At 39.9% G+C, this 15,495-nt stretch overlaps 1 protein-coding gene across 6 annotated transcripts in view; it reads right to left on the bottom strand.

The window, feature by feature from the left end:
• TDP1 (tyrosyl-DNA phosphodiesterase 1) overlaps positions 1-15,495 on the bottom strand; it is a 121,201-nt gene that overhangs the window by 80,845 nt on the left and 24,861 nt on the right. For all 6 annotated transcript variants that reach the window (XM_014596502.3, XM_014596508.3, XM_059723164.1 and 3 more), the window contains exons 8-12: positions 14,456-14,626; positions 11,074-11,152; positions 9,668-9,853; positions 7,689-7,737; positions 5,857-5,923 (exon numbers count right to left, since the gene is read on the bottom strand). In XM_014596502.3, the coding sequence (XP_014451988.1) occupies positions 5,857-5,923; positions 7,689-7,737; positions 9,668-9,853; positions 11,074-11,152; positions 14,456-14,626 (552 nt within the window). The remainder of the gene's footprint in view (positions 1-5,856; positions 5,924-7,688; positions 7,738-9,667; positions 9,854-11,073; positions 11,153-14,455; positions 14,627-15,495) is intronic.

Here is a 15,495-nt window from a genome sequence, read left to right as displayed (position 1 = left end):
GCAACAACACATTACTGCTGTTCTTTAAAATTCAAGCGGTTACACATCACAGTGGATTGGTCTGAGCTCTGAAATAAGTAAACAGATTGCATCTGCTTTACCCAGTTATTACACAACAGGGCTGTGTGAAACAGCACCATTTTGTTTCAACGTCCGTTTCATGATTTCAACGGGGGAGTGTTTCATTTCAAGTTTTATTTAATTTTTAAGGACTGTTCCATTTCGTTTCCTTGAAACTGTTTTGCTGTTTCGATGCTGTTTTGACATTTCACCCATAGGCTATAATGGGGAAGCACTGCCTATAACTTTGTCATTTTTTGGCAGGTTTGGATGAAAACTGCAGGCATGGTAGTCCCTGATGAAGCCATGAAGCCTGCCAAGGTTCAAGGAGATAGGTGCAAGGGTTTCTGGGAAACTGCACCTCAAGCTGCTGACACACAAAATTTGTGTCATGTGTGCGCGTCTGTGTGTAGGCACGCCCTCACTGGCACTGGGGCCACTACACGACACAGTAGTGTGCCCTAATGAGGTCTCCTCTTCCCCTACAGCCTCAGTCTGGCCCACCATTTTAAATAACAATAAGTAAACTAATGACTTAGTGAGGAGCAGCACAGTAGCACCAGCAACATCTCAGGCAACCAAACTGTGACAGAGCCTTTCTTTCCTCTCCTGTAGCAGCTTCTTCTGCAGTGTGTGTATTAAGGCATGCCTTCACTGTGTCCTCCTTCCCCCCTCCCTCCTCTTACTTTGTTTCCCTGCAGGCAAGCCCAGCTTTAGCTTCGAAACTCAAAACATTTCAAAATGTTTTGACTGCCCTTGTTTCATTTCAAGGCTGCTTCGAAGCCCTTCATTTCATTTCAATTCCGCTCTTTCAAGCTCGAAACAAGTCAAAACAGCATTGAAACAGCCAGCAAAATTTCGCAGTCCTATCACACAATACATTTCAGAGTCAACAGAGGTCCCAGAATAAACGGAACTAGTACAAAACCCAGCACAGAATCCTGGGGATCAGGGCAAGTGAATATGATTGTCTCTAAGTTCCAGTGAATAAGTAGTGAACATTAAGTAACAGGACAATCACTAATGCATGTAGGTCACCAGTAGTTCAAATGCAAATACAAATAAGGAGTTTATGGTACATATTTAAGCTAAGTTTAACTACCAACATTTGAGTATTTAGATTCTATATTAAATACAAGTTGTTAACACAACACATTGAAAACCAATTTCTTTGGAATGAGTTTTCTGGGAAATCTGCAGCACTAGAAATCCTGGCTAGAGGAGTGTACAGGCATTCCAGCCTGCAACCACCACATCTTCCCTGTAGGCAAACCAAGGCTAAAAGTTCTCAGCCCTTGCTACTGGGTCCATGATGGCTTCAGGGAAGTACACCTGAAACCTTCCCCTGACTGGGGTGACCCTGAACTGGAAAAGGTTGCGAGGGGAAGTGCAAATCCTCCACATCCCTGGGTGGAGTCAAGTGGTCAGGAAATCTCTCTAACGCTTGTACAAATCAAGGTCTTCCCTATAAAAGTGGAAGGCTCAGGGGGCAAGTTGCAGCTCATTTTCTCCCACTACCTAGGATGAGTCAAGCCACAGGGATATGTTCCTGAGCCTTCCACACACTAGGGTCACTAGTTTGTGGAAGATGCAGGAGAAGAATACAGCAGCTCAGTTTGATTCCACAGGAGAGAGATCTTCCTGATTGGAAATACTCTTTCCTCCATGAAAGAGCCAGTTCTCTTCCAAGAAAAACAAAAACAACCCCCCCCCCCCCCCCCCATGGCTATATGCTCTCTTTTTGTGCCAGTAGAAAAGCATTTCTCTCAGCACAAATGTAATGCCTATCCATACCAAATAGTGCTCTTTTACATGTCTCAGAAGACAACTATGGTGAAAACTTTCACTGAAGTATAAATGAAAGTAAAAAAAAGATTAGCCTGTGCTAGTCCTATTTATAGAAGTTTTTACCTCAGCCAGCTTTGTCAGGTTTGTTTCTTTTATATTCTAAAGAGCAAGAACCCTCCATATCTCTTTCCACAAAAGCCAGGAGTTAAATAGCCTGGTACTTAAAAAGATAGCAGCCTGTTTACATGAAGGCTTTCTACAGCATTCCTGCCAATGGAGCTATACAACGTTAACATGAGTGAGAAATTTTGCAAAATTTAAGTGCACACAAGATGCAACTTTTTATTTTTAAACTGGTGTTACTTTAAGCTGTCTGAGGTTATGCAACACTTGCATTAAAAAAAAAAAAAAGTAGACACACCAAAAACTTATTTAAAAACTGCTGCTTTCCCTGCATTATGGACAAACTTTCAGCAAACACAATCTGCAAATATAGGGCAAGAGTTAAAGTAATGAAGCCAAATGAAAAATGTTTTGCAATCAAATGAATTGTGTAAATGCAATCAAAAATGGCTATGCAAAAATGCTGTCTTATTTGAATTTGCTCCTTTCTGAGTCATAAGTCCTTCCTATAATGATCAAAGCAAATGATCATAGCTTCCTCCATATTCACCCCTATCTTTGTAATATAGGAACATGAGTTAGCATTCTGTTTCATGTGTCAGACTTAAAACAGCATTCCAGTTCCAGAACTCTCACTATACTGATGAACTGGAATGATGCAACTTCACTGACAGAACCAAGGTGGAAGGGTCAGCCAAGCATTCCTTTCTTTTACTTATGAACTAACATTTGATCTGAACTAACTCAGACACAATATGGAATCCCACAATGGCAGTGGCATTCCCCCATTCATTACATTCCAAATTTAACTACCCTTAAATGCTATATCAAAGTATTTTTTCCAATTAAAACTGAACTGTTATAATCAGAGACTCCTCATGAGCAAGGAACAAAAGATGTCAGGAAGAAAAAGAGAGCTCTAAACTGGATCAGAAACTTAGCTCTCTTTCCCCACAACCTTTTCTTAAGCCTTTCCCCAAGAATTCAGGTAAAACTGTGGTCTCAATGTAATTAACCCCTCTGGTCTCACCTTGGAATGACCGCAGAACCCCAAGTCCTCTACACAAGCCAAACTCTCCCCAGACCCTACATATTGTAGGGTCTTCATTTTCTGCATGTTTGGCTTCATGCCTCTGTTCTCAGCTCCCAAGTATGATGTAGGGAAGGCTGAAGTGTTTAATGCCTTTTTAACTTTCGTCTTCACAAATAGGGGCAGCTACCAGATGATGCGTGCAGCTGTTAGCAAGGATAGAGAAGGAGGCCAGCCTGGAATAGTAAAACAGGTTAGGGATTACTTAGGGAAGCCTTCATGTTGGCAGGACCAGCTGGGAAGCACCCCAATTCTGAAGGAATTGGCTGATGTAATTGCAGAGTTATAGCTATCCTCTGAGACCTGGTGAAGGTCATGTGAAGTCCCGGATGCTTGGAAAAAGGGTAAATATAGTGGTCCATCAGAAAGGAAAGAAAGAAATTACAGTCTAGTCAATATGACCTGAACCCCTGGAAAGATCAAGGAGCAAATTTTCAAAGAATCTATTGTGAAGGTGAAAGTGAAGGAGATGATGATGATGATGATGATGATGATGAGGAACAGCCAGCATGAATTAACCAAGAGCAAATCATGCCTGACCAACCTGATTTCCTTCTATGATAAGGTGACAGGTTCTTTGAAAGGAGAGAGAACAGTGGATGCAATATAACTTGATATTAGCAAGGCTTCTGACACCCTCTCACATAACATTCTTACCAACAAGCTAAGGAAACACAGACTAGATGAAAGTACCACAAGGTGGATCCCTGTGTTTAACTAATAGTTATCAGTGGCTCAATGTCTAGCTGGGAGGAGCTAACAAATGGGGTTCCCCAGTGGTCTGTTTTGGGTCCAGTATTGTTCAACATCTCCATTAATGATTTAGATGATGGGATAAAGTGCATGCTTAGCAAATTTGTGGATGACACCAAATTGGGTGGAGTTGCAGACTCCCCAGAGGGCAGGACTAGGATCCAAGGTAGAGTGGAGAAATGGTTTGCAATCAGTTAGATGAGAAGCAATAAGGACAAATGCAAAGTCCAGTACTTGGGATGTAATAACTGTATGCACAAATACAGACTGGAGAATAAATAACTAGGCTGTAGCACTGAATAGAAGGACCTGGGGGTTACAATGGAACATAATATGGCATGATATTGATCCCTACCTTCCTTGACAGGATCAAAATCTCTCCCACTTGAGCCAACAGAATAAGCAAGAGCAACAATAAATTCCAATCCTCTATAAAGACCAGGGGTAGACAGAAGCAAGATATTTTGCCAGTACATTTTACAGTAGGATAACAGCCAGACTGGAATCTTGGATTCTACTGCAGAGCCTAGAAAGGACTGAAATATCCTTGTGCCTCTCTTCTTCCCCCAAGCTTGACCCTGTCTCCCATCACATACTAACTGTCCTGTTTCTCATCTACCCCTGGCTTCTTATCACATGCTCCTTACCCCTCTCCATTCCTCAAGTTTCTCATCCTAATCCCAGTTATCTTGTCCCACCACCAGGTTCTAGGCTCTTCCTCCTGGATCCTTATCAGTTTTTCCTCCCCTCTGGTCTAGTTACATCATTTATATACATGTCTACAATCCCCAGTCCAACAGTTCCCATCTCAATTCTCTCTCCATGGATTCTTCATATAGTAAGTCCCATCCCCTGCTCTCCCCACTCCCCAGTATTTTGCCCCAATCTCTTTGAGCACCAAGTCCTAGCTTTCTCCCTGCCATATCCATCCCCCCTCCTCCATATTTTCATCCCCATTGTCCCAGTGATTCTCAGTCCCAGTCTCTTTGCCCAGCCATTCATTCTTCCCCCTTTATATAGAGTCTCCTCCCCACTCCCCAAGTTCCTTGATTAAGTTTATTCTCCATTAAAAGAAAGACCCATACCAAGAATTAGAGGAGATCCTGCCAAGCCCCCTGCTGCAGCGTGCCTGATACAGGCAGAATCCTTGTGGAATGAGCATATACAAACTGCGATCTTTCAGTTTTCCTCCTGCTTGGTCAAACCTAACTAGGTTTCCCTGGGGATGGCAAAAGGCAAATCCTTGAAGAAAGGCTACCAGTCTGGCAGATTTTAAGACTTTGTTCCAAGGGATGGGGGTGCTACAGTGTTTCAAACAAAAGGGTAACAGAATTTATTTTTAAAACTTGGGCAAAACACTTTCCCCTACTCTAGTTCTCCAAAACAGATAAGCCACTTTCTTGAATATTTCTGAACTATTTAGCCAAGGGGTCATATTCAGCATGCAAAACATTGGCCTTCCCAACCAGTTCAGGTCTGACAAGTCTAACAAACCTGTAAGACAACTGAAAATGGAAGCTGTTAATGGGAAATCTTGGTGAACCTTAATAGATGGTATTAGCAACTTCCTGATGACACAACTCTTGCAACCTAGGTGCAGCACAGTGGTAATGAGATGACAATCAACAAGGACAAGTAGGGTTCAATAGCATGAAACTCCTGTTCAGAGGCTAAGAAGATGGAGCTGATGAACAGAAGCACAGCCCCAGATAAATAAACGGTATTTCTTGACTCAGAGAAAGAAAATGTAAGCAATGACTTATTTTTAATACTGAAATTGATCAAAGAAGTCCTGAACTGGATTCTATGAAATTCTGCAAGTTCTTCTTACAAGTTAAATGCTGATTTTGTATGTGGTATACAAAAATCCCCAAAAGATCTGAAAGCAGATTAGTTACTTACTGATTTTAAAATCCACCCATGCTTATGACCAGCTTGCCTAAATTTGCATTCAGCATTATAAGAGAATACAGTAGGAAACTTTAATCATACATAGTTTGAAAATAAATATAATTGATGGCAAAGAAATGGAAAATACTTACTGGAAATAGGAATGCAGCCAAAGTTGTTTCTGTGCTGTTTGCATACTGTAGGGAAGTGAGCCACCAGCTAAAAAATAAAAGAAAAACAGCATTATAAAACTCTAGCTTTTGTTTTTTTGAAAGACATTTTGCAAGTGTCACAAAAACACATTTTAAGTAAATTGTGAGGGCGTAAAAGAATATATTATTTCCACTAGCAGCATAAAATGTCTCTCCAGAAAACAAGGAGAAACTCCTGTGATTTTAACTGGTTTGTCTTGTCAGAATAAAATACTTAAATACCAATCCCCATATTTTATATAATGCATTTAACAGCAGAAAGAGGTAGAAAAAAATCAAACTTAGTTGTTCACAATTCAATCCTTCCTTTAAAGATACAACTATGATATTTTTTCCTTAGTAAGCCAGATAGAATCCATGTTATATAATCATGGATGGACATCTATTATTCACTTACATAAGATACAGGAAATAAAAAAAGCTTCAAATCAGTAACTATAGTTACAAAAGGTAAGTATTTTTGTGAAACTGTATATGGCTAAGTTGATCTCTGGTTGAGGTTTTTAATGACCATTTTTCTAAAAACTGATCAGAATGAAGGAAATCCAGAAGAGTACAGCAAGTAGTAATCCATCTTGGGCATTACAAACCTAAAGGTTAATGAAGTCCCAAAAACCTTTGTTCGTATGTGGGCTGCCACTGACTACTGGAATCAAATTGGACTATTCACCCGAACAAAGGCCATAAGGCTATATACCAACACTCCACTAAATAAAGAGTCATGCTATCTGAACAATTTCACACGATTTTATCTTACTGTAACAGACACTAATCACATATTTTTCAAATCAGGAGACAAAGTATCAGTTTTACCATGATTTTTATTTATAATACACAGTAAAACAATAATTGATTTTTATATCTCCAATACAGTATTCGGTTCATATATTAAAATAAACATTTACAAGAAGCGTCATAACTACATATATACTTGACTCAGTTCACAGTTGTCCAACCAGAGTTCACAGAAAGGAAGGACCCCCAGAAAATGGATAAGAACTCCTTGATCCTGTATAGCCAATCTTCCCAATAATCAAAATAGCTAATATACACTTCAACTTGTCCTTGTTTCTGTGTGGTATAACTGAGGAAGTCATCTGTGAGTTCATGAAAATAGCTTGAGAGAACCATTTTTGAAACTATCGGCCTTAGTGTATCAGATACAAAACTTTAAGATGACTTTCTTGGCTTATGCCAAACTTTTACACATGCACATTCATTTCAGGAATGGAAATCTGAGAAGAATGAACTGACCAACTGTAAATCATGGAATATTAAAGCATTACCTGGGTTCCCACCGCCACTTCCTAGACTGGTATATTATTTTTCATTACATTCAGCATCTACGTTGTGGCTAAATGCAAAGTAAGCCTGCTAACAGCTTTGCTTGCAAAAATGCAATGAGGAGAAAAACTTTGCATAAACACAAACATCTTCCGGTTTGCAGCCAAAGCTCATGCATCACTAAGTTAGAGCTGTGACCAGGAATAGCACTTTGGGTAGTGACATACAAATTGGACTAAGACTATTTTAATTTTCAGGCCAATACCTGTAAAACTTTCCTGTCCAGAGTCAGGGAATTGCCCTGTTGGGTCAGCACTCCAAAAATCAAACCAGGACTCTATGGCAACACTTACGATGCCTACACAAGTAACTTTCAGGTTCATTCAGCAACAGCACCACCAGTCACTGAAATATTTACATGAGTTTACATGCATCATTATCACAAAAATTATAAAATACAGAATTATTTTTCCAATTAATTTGTTTACCAGGGTATCCTTCCAAACTTTGCCTCACATTGTCCACAGTAGGATAAACCTAAAAAATACAACACAAACAATTATTAGCTTAAAACAATGTTAAGATGCAATACTACAGCTCTGTTAAAAAGTGTTGCCAATTTTAGACATCTGATGCTACTATCTTAGGGACAATGAAAATTCTCAGAAATTCTCAAATGGAATAAATGCACAGTTTTCCAAGAAAACTGCAGAAAAAGACTTTTGTGCCATATTAAATGTTCTGTCTTATCAGAATGAAAAACTTTTAGGTTTCATTAAAACCAAACTAGACAACAGAAAATTAGCCGTGAAGCAACATACACTGAACATTTATTCTGTCAGTTCTCCTTTACTGCTGCTGACTCTCTCTGAAATTCAAGGTTCAAAGGCATAGGAATTTCTAACATGTTTCAGTTCATCCTGCATACTTCCCTGACTAAAAATTCTATCCCCCCCAACATCTAATTTACATGACTTTTTATTTTGTTTGTTTCTAAGGGCTTATTTACATGGGGAGGTTGGTGTTCAATAAACTAAGGCATGAACTTACAATGCACTAGCTAATCTGAATTAACTTGTCCACAGAGACAAGATTTTAGGAATCCCCCCCCCCCCCCCCCCCCCCCCCCCCGCATCTCTGATTTTACTCACTAATAAAGGAGATGGACTAGCAGAAAACATTAAGGCCGCTTGCAGACATTTAAAAAAAACGACGCAAGCAGAAGCGCATTATTGCAATCCAGCTCTGCAGTATCTGTCTAGATCAGGCACTTCAGCAGGGCCTTTTGGCGCTTTTAGCTAAAGCTGATTCAATCAGCTATTAGATAAAAGTGCCAAAAAAGCCCCACTAAAGTGCCTGATCTATCCAGATGTTGGGTGAACCAGATCCAACTAAGGCACTGCCTCTTCTGGCCAGGTGCTAGACTCAGCACAGGGGCATGCCGAGTTCAAAATAAAGCACCGGTTTTTTTTTTGGTTTTTTTTAAACCTCCGCAAGCAGCCAAAGTTATTTTCTCTCTTCAGGAGCTGTCCCCCAGCAGTCTCTTCAGCAGGTAGTGATAACTAGTGGAGATGACTTTTTTTCTAACTAACTGGAACTAGATATTTGGGTTAGGATCTCTATTTTCTCTTTTAGAATTATTTCACAACTCTGCCTTTTTTGGCAAGGTCACTTGGTTTCAAAAAAGTTATTGCTACTGGCAACTCAAGCAAGTTTTATAACATAACTTGGCTGATGCTTGCCCCCTGCTGATAAATCTTAATTAGCTTACAACTATCATACTAAATACTACACCACACTTTCCCTACCCTAGCAATAATATATATATATATATATATATATATATATATATATATATATATATATATATAGGTTTTAAGAAAACAAAATTATGTAGATAGTTTAGATGCTAATTGCATAGCGATTATCTCTATTTAATAAAAGAAGAAAAAAAACTTATGAATTGCAAAAAGATCTTAGATCCTCATATAAACTGTGTACCTAGAGAATTACCCATCTCTAAAATACAGTTTCCACTGGCATGAGATGCTGTAGTACTTTTCCAACGACATTATGTAACATGCTTTATGAGAAGTTAAGAATAACTTTCTGTTCTTATCTTCCGATAGCCGCCAACTTCTTGTGTTTGCCATAAAAGCCATTGGAGAATCATTTCATAAGCTGAGATCGGTAAATGAACCGATTCCAATGTTTGGGGTTTTTTAATTAAAAAGAAACATACAAAATTATAAAGCTAATGTTAAAATAACTGGAGGAGAAAAAAAAATCTTCCACTTTGGCAATTTCAAGTGGAAAATCTTGACTAACTTCTTCCAGAAGTCATGGCAAATTGATGACAATAATAATGAAACTTGACTGCCATCCTACTCTGAACATTGAAAATAAACAAATGAGCAAACAAAAAGCCAGTGGGTAAACATACTCTATCACCATCTAAAAACCATACCAAATGGACTGGAATGTCTTGTCTCGCTAGAGTCTTCGCTCTGTTGCCTAAAGCAACCAGGCTCTCCTGAAATTCCGAACACAGCCATTTGGACTGGTCAGCTCCCATGGATCCGATACTTGAAAACTGTCCTATTATAGGCCAAGATTCTTGGGCTGGTATTGGTGATGCATGCTCTTTCAAAAGCTATTTGGGAAAAATTAAAACACTTTGTAAGACTCCAGGATGCCAAGCTGCTTAAAATTCTGACCAAGTTCACTATCTAAGTTCCTGTATAATACTCTATATTAGACAATCTATTTGCCAATAGTGAAAAGGAAGAATTAATCACTTTGATTAATGCATTCAGCTTTTGCAAACTATTGCTTCTTTTTCATGGGGAGCAAGACAAGCTCAAAATATGCACATTACACAGTTTTCCTTAAGAAAAAAGGTACAAGCTATGATAGATCTGAAGGAAGGTAATTCACATGGAAAAGCATTAGAATTTCTGTACCAAGACAAATAAAATTGGGCAGACTGCAAAAATTACCACTCGCCATACAAAGAGATAGCATGGACAGAATGGCGCACCTTCTTAACTTCAAAAATGTGTACATTTACCAACAGACCTTCTTGCAATTTTGAATAAATTTAGGAGGAAGCTTAATAATTAGAGCAGCTTAAAGTAATTCATAATATAAAGACCTTATATGTTTTAAAAATATGATTTAATAAATTATTTGCAAAGGGATTTGGAAAAATGGATCAGTCCCAATCAGTTATAATGCAAGTCAATATTTGAAATTAACTAAGGTTTGCCTACTCTGTCCCATTATATTTGCTAACCTCCATTTTTAAATCTCGACCAAATTATACATGCTCGACCTTAATGTTTTCTCCTGGTCTTTGAGAAATAAGATAAACAAAAGCCAGTCTAGTAGTAGCTACTGCAACAATTTGCATTTTACTTTCAGGAATCCAGTTTGCATCATTTATCTTCCACTAAAATGGCTTCTGATCTGTCATCTCTGGAAAAACAGTCTTAGCTCGCAAAGGCAATATCAAATCAGTGAACTGTGCAGTCTATCTTTTATCTGACCTCTTATATTCAGGTAAGTGAACAGCAGATCGGAAGCCATTTTAGCAGAAGAGAGAAGTTTATCTGGGGAGCAGGTTACTGATGGTCAGGATACAGGGCAGAAACACTGGTTCAAATGAAATACTAATCTTGCCAAGAAAGAGACACCATTCCTGAATGTAACATTCAAGTGTACATTGGAATAAAGGCATTAAATAGTTTACAGTAACATTAAAGGTCACAGAGGGCAGCAGAAAGAAATACCTTCCCCTCCTCCCCACAAAAGCTGCTTATAATAAAAAAAGAAAAAAAAGAAGAGAAAAAGTGGTAATAAAAATTCTAGTACCTTTCTGAGCCTAAAGTGACCCCACTTTTCTTTTTGAGGGCCTTGGTATCTTCCTGGGGTTGATCCAATCAGATATACTCTGTATAACATATAATATTCTCATATAATAAACAAAAGAGTTTAGGATTTGGATTTTACTGGCCAAATAAGCAGATAAAAGTGAGACAGGGGGACAAAATCATATAAAGAAAGAGAATTACTAGGATTGTATTAGGAACAGAGGGTAGAAATATGGTACTTTTTAGGCTAAAATATCACCTTCCATTTCACATTTGAATCTTAAAATCATGATGATTGGTAAAGACAGGAACATAAGAGTTTCTGCAACAATGAAGTTGGCAAATTTACCTTGTAGAGATCAACGATGAGTTCAATTTAAAGTTATTTTATCAACATGATAATATATATATGTGCTGCCAAAAGTATACATAAATACAAACAATATTAACGTGATTAACAATATAAACAGGAAGGTTTGCTCTTAACTCAATATTATCTTCTATTCTATATTTCTTATTCACTGTTTGACTGCCATATGCCACCAGGCTATTTTTATTATTACCTTTTTTCTTTCTTCCAAAGTTAGAGGTTTGTTCCTTGTTTTGTATTTTTTAGAAAGCAATCTTGTTACTACTACTACAAATCCCTTTCCTACATATTTCTATTTCATATAATGAAGTAGGCAAGGTTTCTCTCTCTCCCGTAAGGCTGTTCTCACTACCTCCAACACAGTTTACATTATCTTCCAGCTTCTATGAAATTGTAAATTTAGTTATTGTCTATTTTACATTTCAAGTAAACTTTTACAACTAGTTTTAGGGTCCAATGACTTGAGATTACCATTTAAAAAAAAATACATAGTACATTACTGGGCAATACTAATCTGCATCCCTAGATTAAATTTTCCAGTTAGTTCTTCAAAAAAAGTAATAATTTAAATAAAATCTCCAAAGCTTTGTATAACCTACATGAAAACAAAAGCCTATTGTTCTAACCAAAATATCTTAGTAACTAGGGGTGCACTGATAAAGACGTTTTTGGCCTATACCAACGGCCGATTATTAACCAGCCATGTAAGCCAACACTGATCTGATAGCCGATATGCAGCCCATCAGCTTGAAGAGCAGCTCCCAGCCAGTATGTCTGGTGGGGGAGGGGAGGCCATTAGGGGAGGCAGATTGAGGCCCCTCCTGGTGAGGGAGGGAGGGAGGGAGTGGGGCAGGGGCAGCAAGCACTGCCCAACCAGGGTGGTGAATAGACCCTGTGGCAGGGTACAGGGTAGAGACACAAGCGGTTCAACCGGGGGACTGGGGTGGGGGGGAAGGGAGAGTGGATCCCTACCACTGTACGCACCCCTGGAGGAGGCATGGGGGGCAAGTGCCCTCCCAGATTTGTGCACAGGGCAAGGGCGGGCTGCCTGCTGCAAGCTCAAGGCCAAGGGCTGTACTGGCCTCTTCCCAGAGGTGGGGAGCTGGGCTGGGCTAGGACTGCACTTGGGGCAGAGTGGGCAGCATTGGCACTGCGGGCTATGGGGTAGTTACAGGGAATCTCTGAGGTGGCTGTAGCCACCCCTCTCAGTGCCACCATCTGCCCCAAGTGCAGGCTCTCTGCTGAAAAGAAGCCAGAACAGCCCCTGGCCCCGAGCCCACAGCCACCTTCCCCCCATACACAAATCTGGGGGGCACATACCCAACATGCCTCCCCTAGGGGTGTCCACAGTGGCAAGGACCCACCACTCCTCCCCACGGCCCCTGGATGAGCTGCCTGTGGCTGTCTCACTACTGCAGGGATTGCATTAACTGTCCTGGCTAGGCAGTGCCTACCCCTGCCCCATTCCTTCCCTCACCCTGGGGGCCATAATCTAACCCCACCCCACACCCCTTCCCACAACAGAATTACTGGCCAGATACTGATTTCCAAGCTGCCGGGCTATATTCCTGGCCCTGTGCATGCTGCGACTGTGCACATACACATGGCATTTAAATCGGTGACATTACTTGCTACACCAGCCAAAAAAAGCTGATTGTCAATAATGTTAATTTTCCTTTTATTGGTGCCAATTCAATATGGACCGATATATTGGTTCACCTCTATTAGTTATATAATATGTAGCTGGTATTATTATGTTTTGCACAAAATTCCAATGCAACAATTTTTGTTAGTGTCCGTTAGGGCTGTGCGACGTTTCGGTCCCCGACTCAATTCAGTGGAGATTCAGTCCAATTCGGTGGCTGAATCACCGAATCTGAATCGAATCAGAGGACCCTTTAATCTCTCCAAATCGAATCGGAACCTTCCAAATCGATTCGGAGAGATTCGTCAATTCAGACAGAGACAGCTTTAAATGTTTTTTTCTAGATAGCTTTAGGTAGCAGGGGCTCGTGAGTGACCCACAGAAGCACAGGTGGGTCCTCAGCGCGCTCAGCAGCAGACCTGGAAGTGGACCAGAAGCACTTCCAGTCCACTTCCAGGTCCCTTAGGGAGCGCTCCCATGCGCCCTGGCTCAGTGACTGGTGCCTCCTGGGTCTGGGAGGAGCACCCAGGATCCTCCATGGCTAGTCGGGTACTTCCAGTCCACTTCTGGGTTTGCCGCCGAACACATGGATGGCGTCCCCGCACTCTTGTGGGACGCTCCATCCATCCCAGCATTGCAGCAATCATGAGCCGTGCCTGCTACCTCAAGATATGTAGAAAAAGCTTTTAAAGCTGTGTCTATGTCCGATTTGCTGATTCTCCGAATCAGCATTGACTCTTCAGATTTGGCCGAACCAACGAATCGAATCACTGTGCCTGATTCAGGACGTATCTGAATCGAATAGGGCCTGCTTCGAACACCCCTAGTGTCCATAGCTTTTTCTAAATTAACTTTGTTTGACTAAAAGGTGAAAGTCTGCAGCAGTCAGACAAATTGTGCTCATTTACAGCAGAGAATTCAGCCCTATATTATATAAGCTGTAACGTGTAAATTGGAAGTTTTATTTCACACACGGGGTAAATTTTATCAGAATATATTACGCAATTCTTAATTACATAATAAATGGAAAAATGCTGATTCATTCTTCAGATCAGCTCCTGTGCTACTTACTCATTAGCAATTCGCTTTAGGTAGAAACAGGCTATTCTCCTATTAAGGCCAACATTTCAATACTAGTTACTTAGATTATTTCAATGGGAGATGGAGATAATCCCTTTTATTCGAGTTATGCATGCCGTTTATGCATATGTCTAATTTAAAGGCACTCATGTCTAAACATTTTGGATTAAGAATGCCACAAGCCAAGATGAACAAAAAAACCCCGCATGAGTTAGTAAATCCTAATAGCACAGAAATGCTGAACTTCTGGAGAAAGCATGAAGGTACAGACATTAAAGGTATACATACTTTGTCTCTGAAAGATCATGTTCCTGGATTATATCCACCCACTCTTTGAGAGATGGAGAATTGTAAGATACCAAGTAGCTTATTAAGTCAGACTTAAAATTGGTTACAGATTCACCAGAAGAACCAGGAGTTCCCGAAGGTAGCCTTGGATATAGAGGACTTAACCATATTCTGAAAAACAGGAATGGAACATGCTTTTGAGTCACCATTATTATTCAATTACTGAAAGAAAAGTGGACCAAGAGCTCCATGCAGAACCTTGGACAGAAACAGTTTTGGTCTGAGATGTTTCTGGTTATTTATCCATAATAAAATGAACAGCTACAATCAACTTTGCAAACATGCAGTCATCTCAGCTCATATTTCAGATAATAATAAAAAGCTAATATTTTTTATGGAGTCTGAAGAAGAAGGTTTGTTACTTGGTCAAAATGAAGCAAAAATATTATTGATTATAAACTTCTTGGAATAATTCCTGTCTCTCGGAGCAGGGACTGTGCAGCAATTTGTCCACTTAAAGCAAAACACAGGGCCTGAGTTCCAGTTTTTAAATGCAATTCTTATAACAAGGATTTTCACTATAAACAGAAAATAACATGCAGTAAAGTATGATCTATCTGCCAGTTTGAGAAGTGACAAGCAGTGAAATGAACCAAGACTGAAATGCTTTGAAGTCCAAAGGCAGGGAGGCTTAAGTCAAGGACTGTCACTCGTGGCACTCTTCTCTCTTCAGTGCGAGAGGCTCCTCTTCTTTTACCATTTTGATATCAGTAATATCTAAAACTTGACCACTAGATATTTTCACTTTTTAAAAAGTCTTCTTGACATGCTTAGTAGTCCCCTTCAGTACTGTCTCTTTCCTACTGCAGCAATCTTTTAGCAGTTCTAACTCCGATGCTTTCCCAGTGTACTCACCCTCCACTTCCTTCATCCCCTTTCATTTCTAGTTCCCTTTACCTCTTGCTCTCTTGCCCTGCTTCATATCAAGCTCAACTACATATCTACTATTTCATATCAAGCTCAGCTGCTTCTGTCAGAAA

This window comes from Alligator mississippiensis, chromosome 2 (genome assembly GCF_030867095.1).
Source record: "Alligator mississippiensis isolate rAllMis1 chromosome 2, rAllMis1, whole genome shotgun sequence".
In the NCBI taxonomy this organism is placed as follows: domain Eukaryota; kingdom Metazoa; phylum Chordata; order Crocodylia; family Alligatoridae; genus Alligator; species Alligator mississippiensis.
Note: the sequence above shows the minus strand (reverse complement) of the source record. Positions and strands in the feature narration are given on the sequence as shown.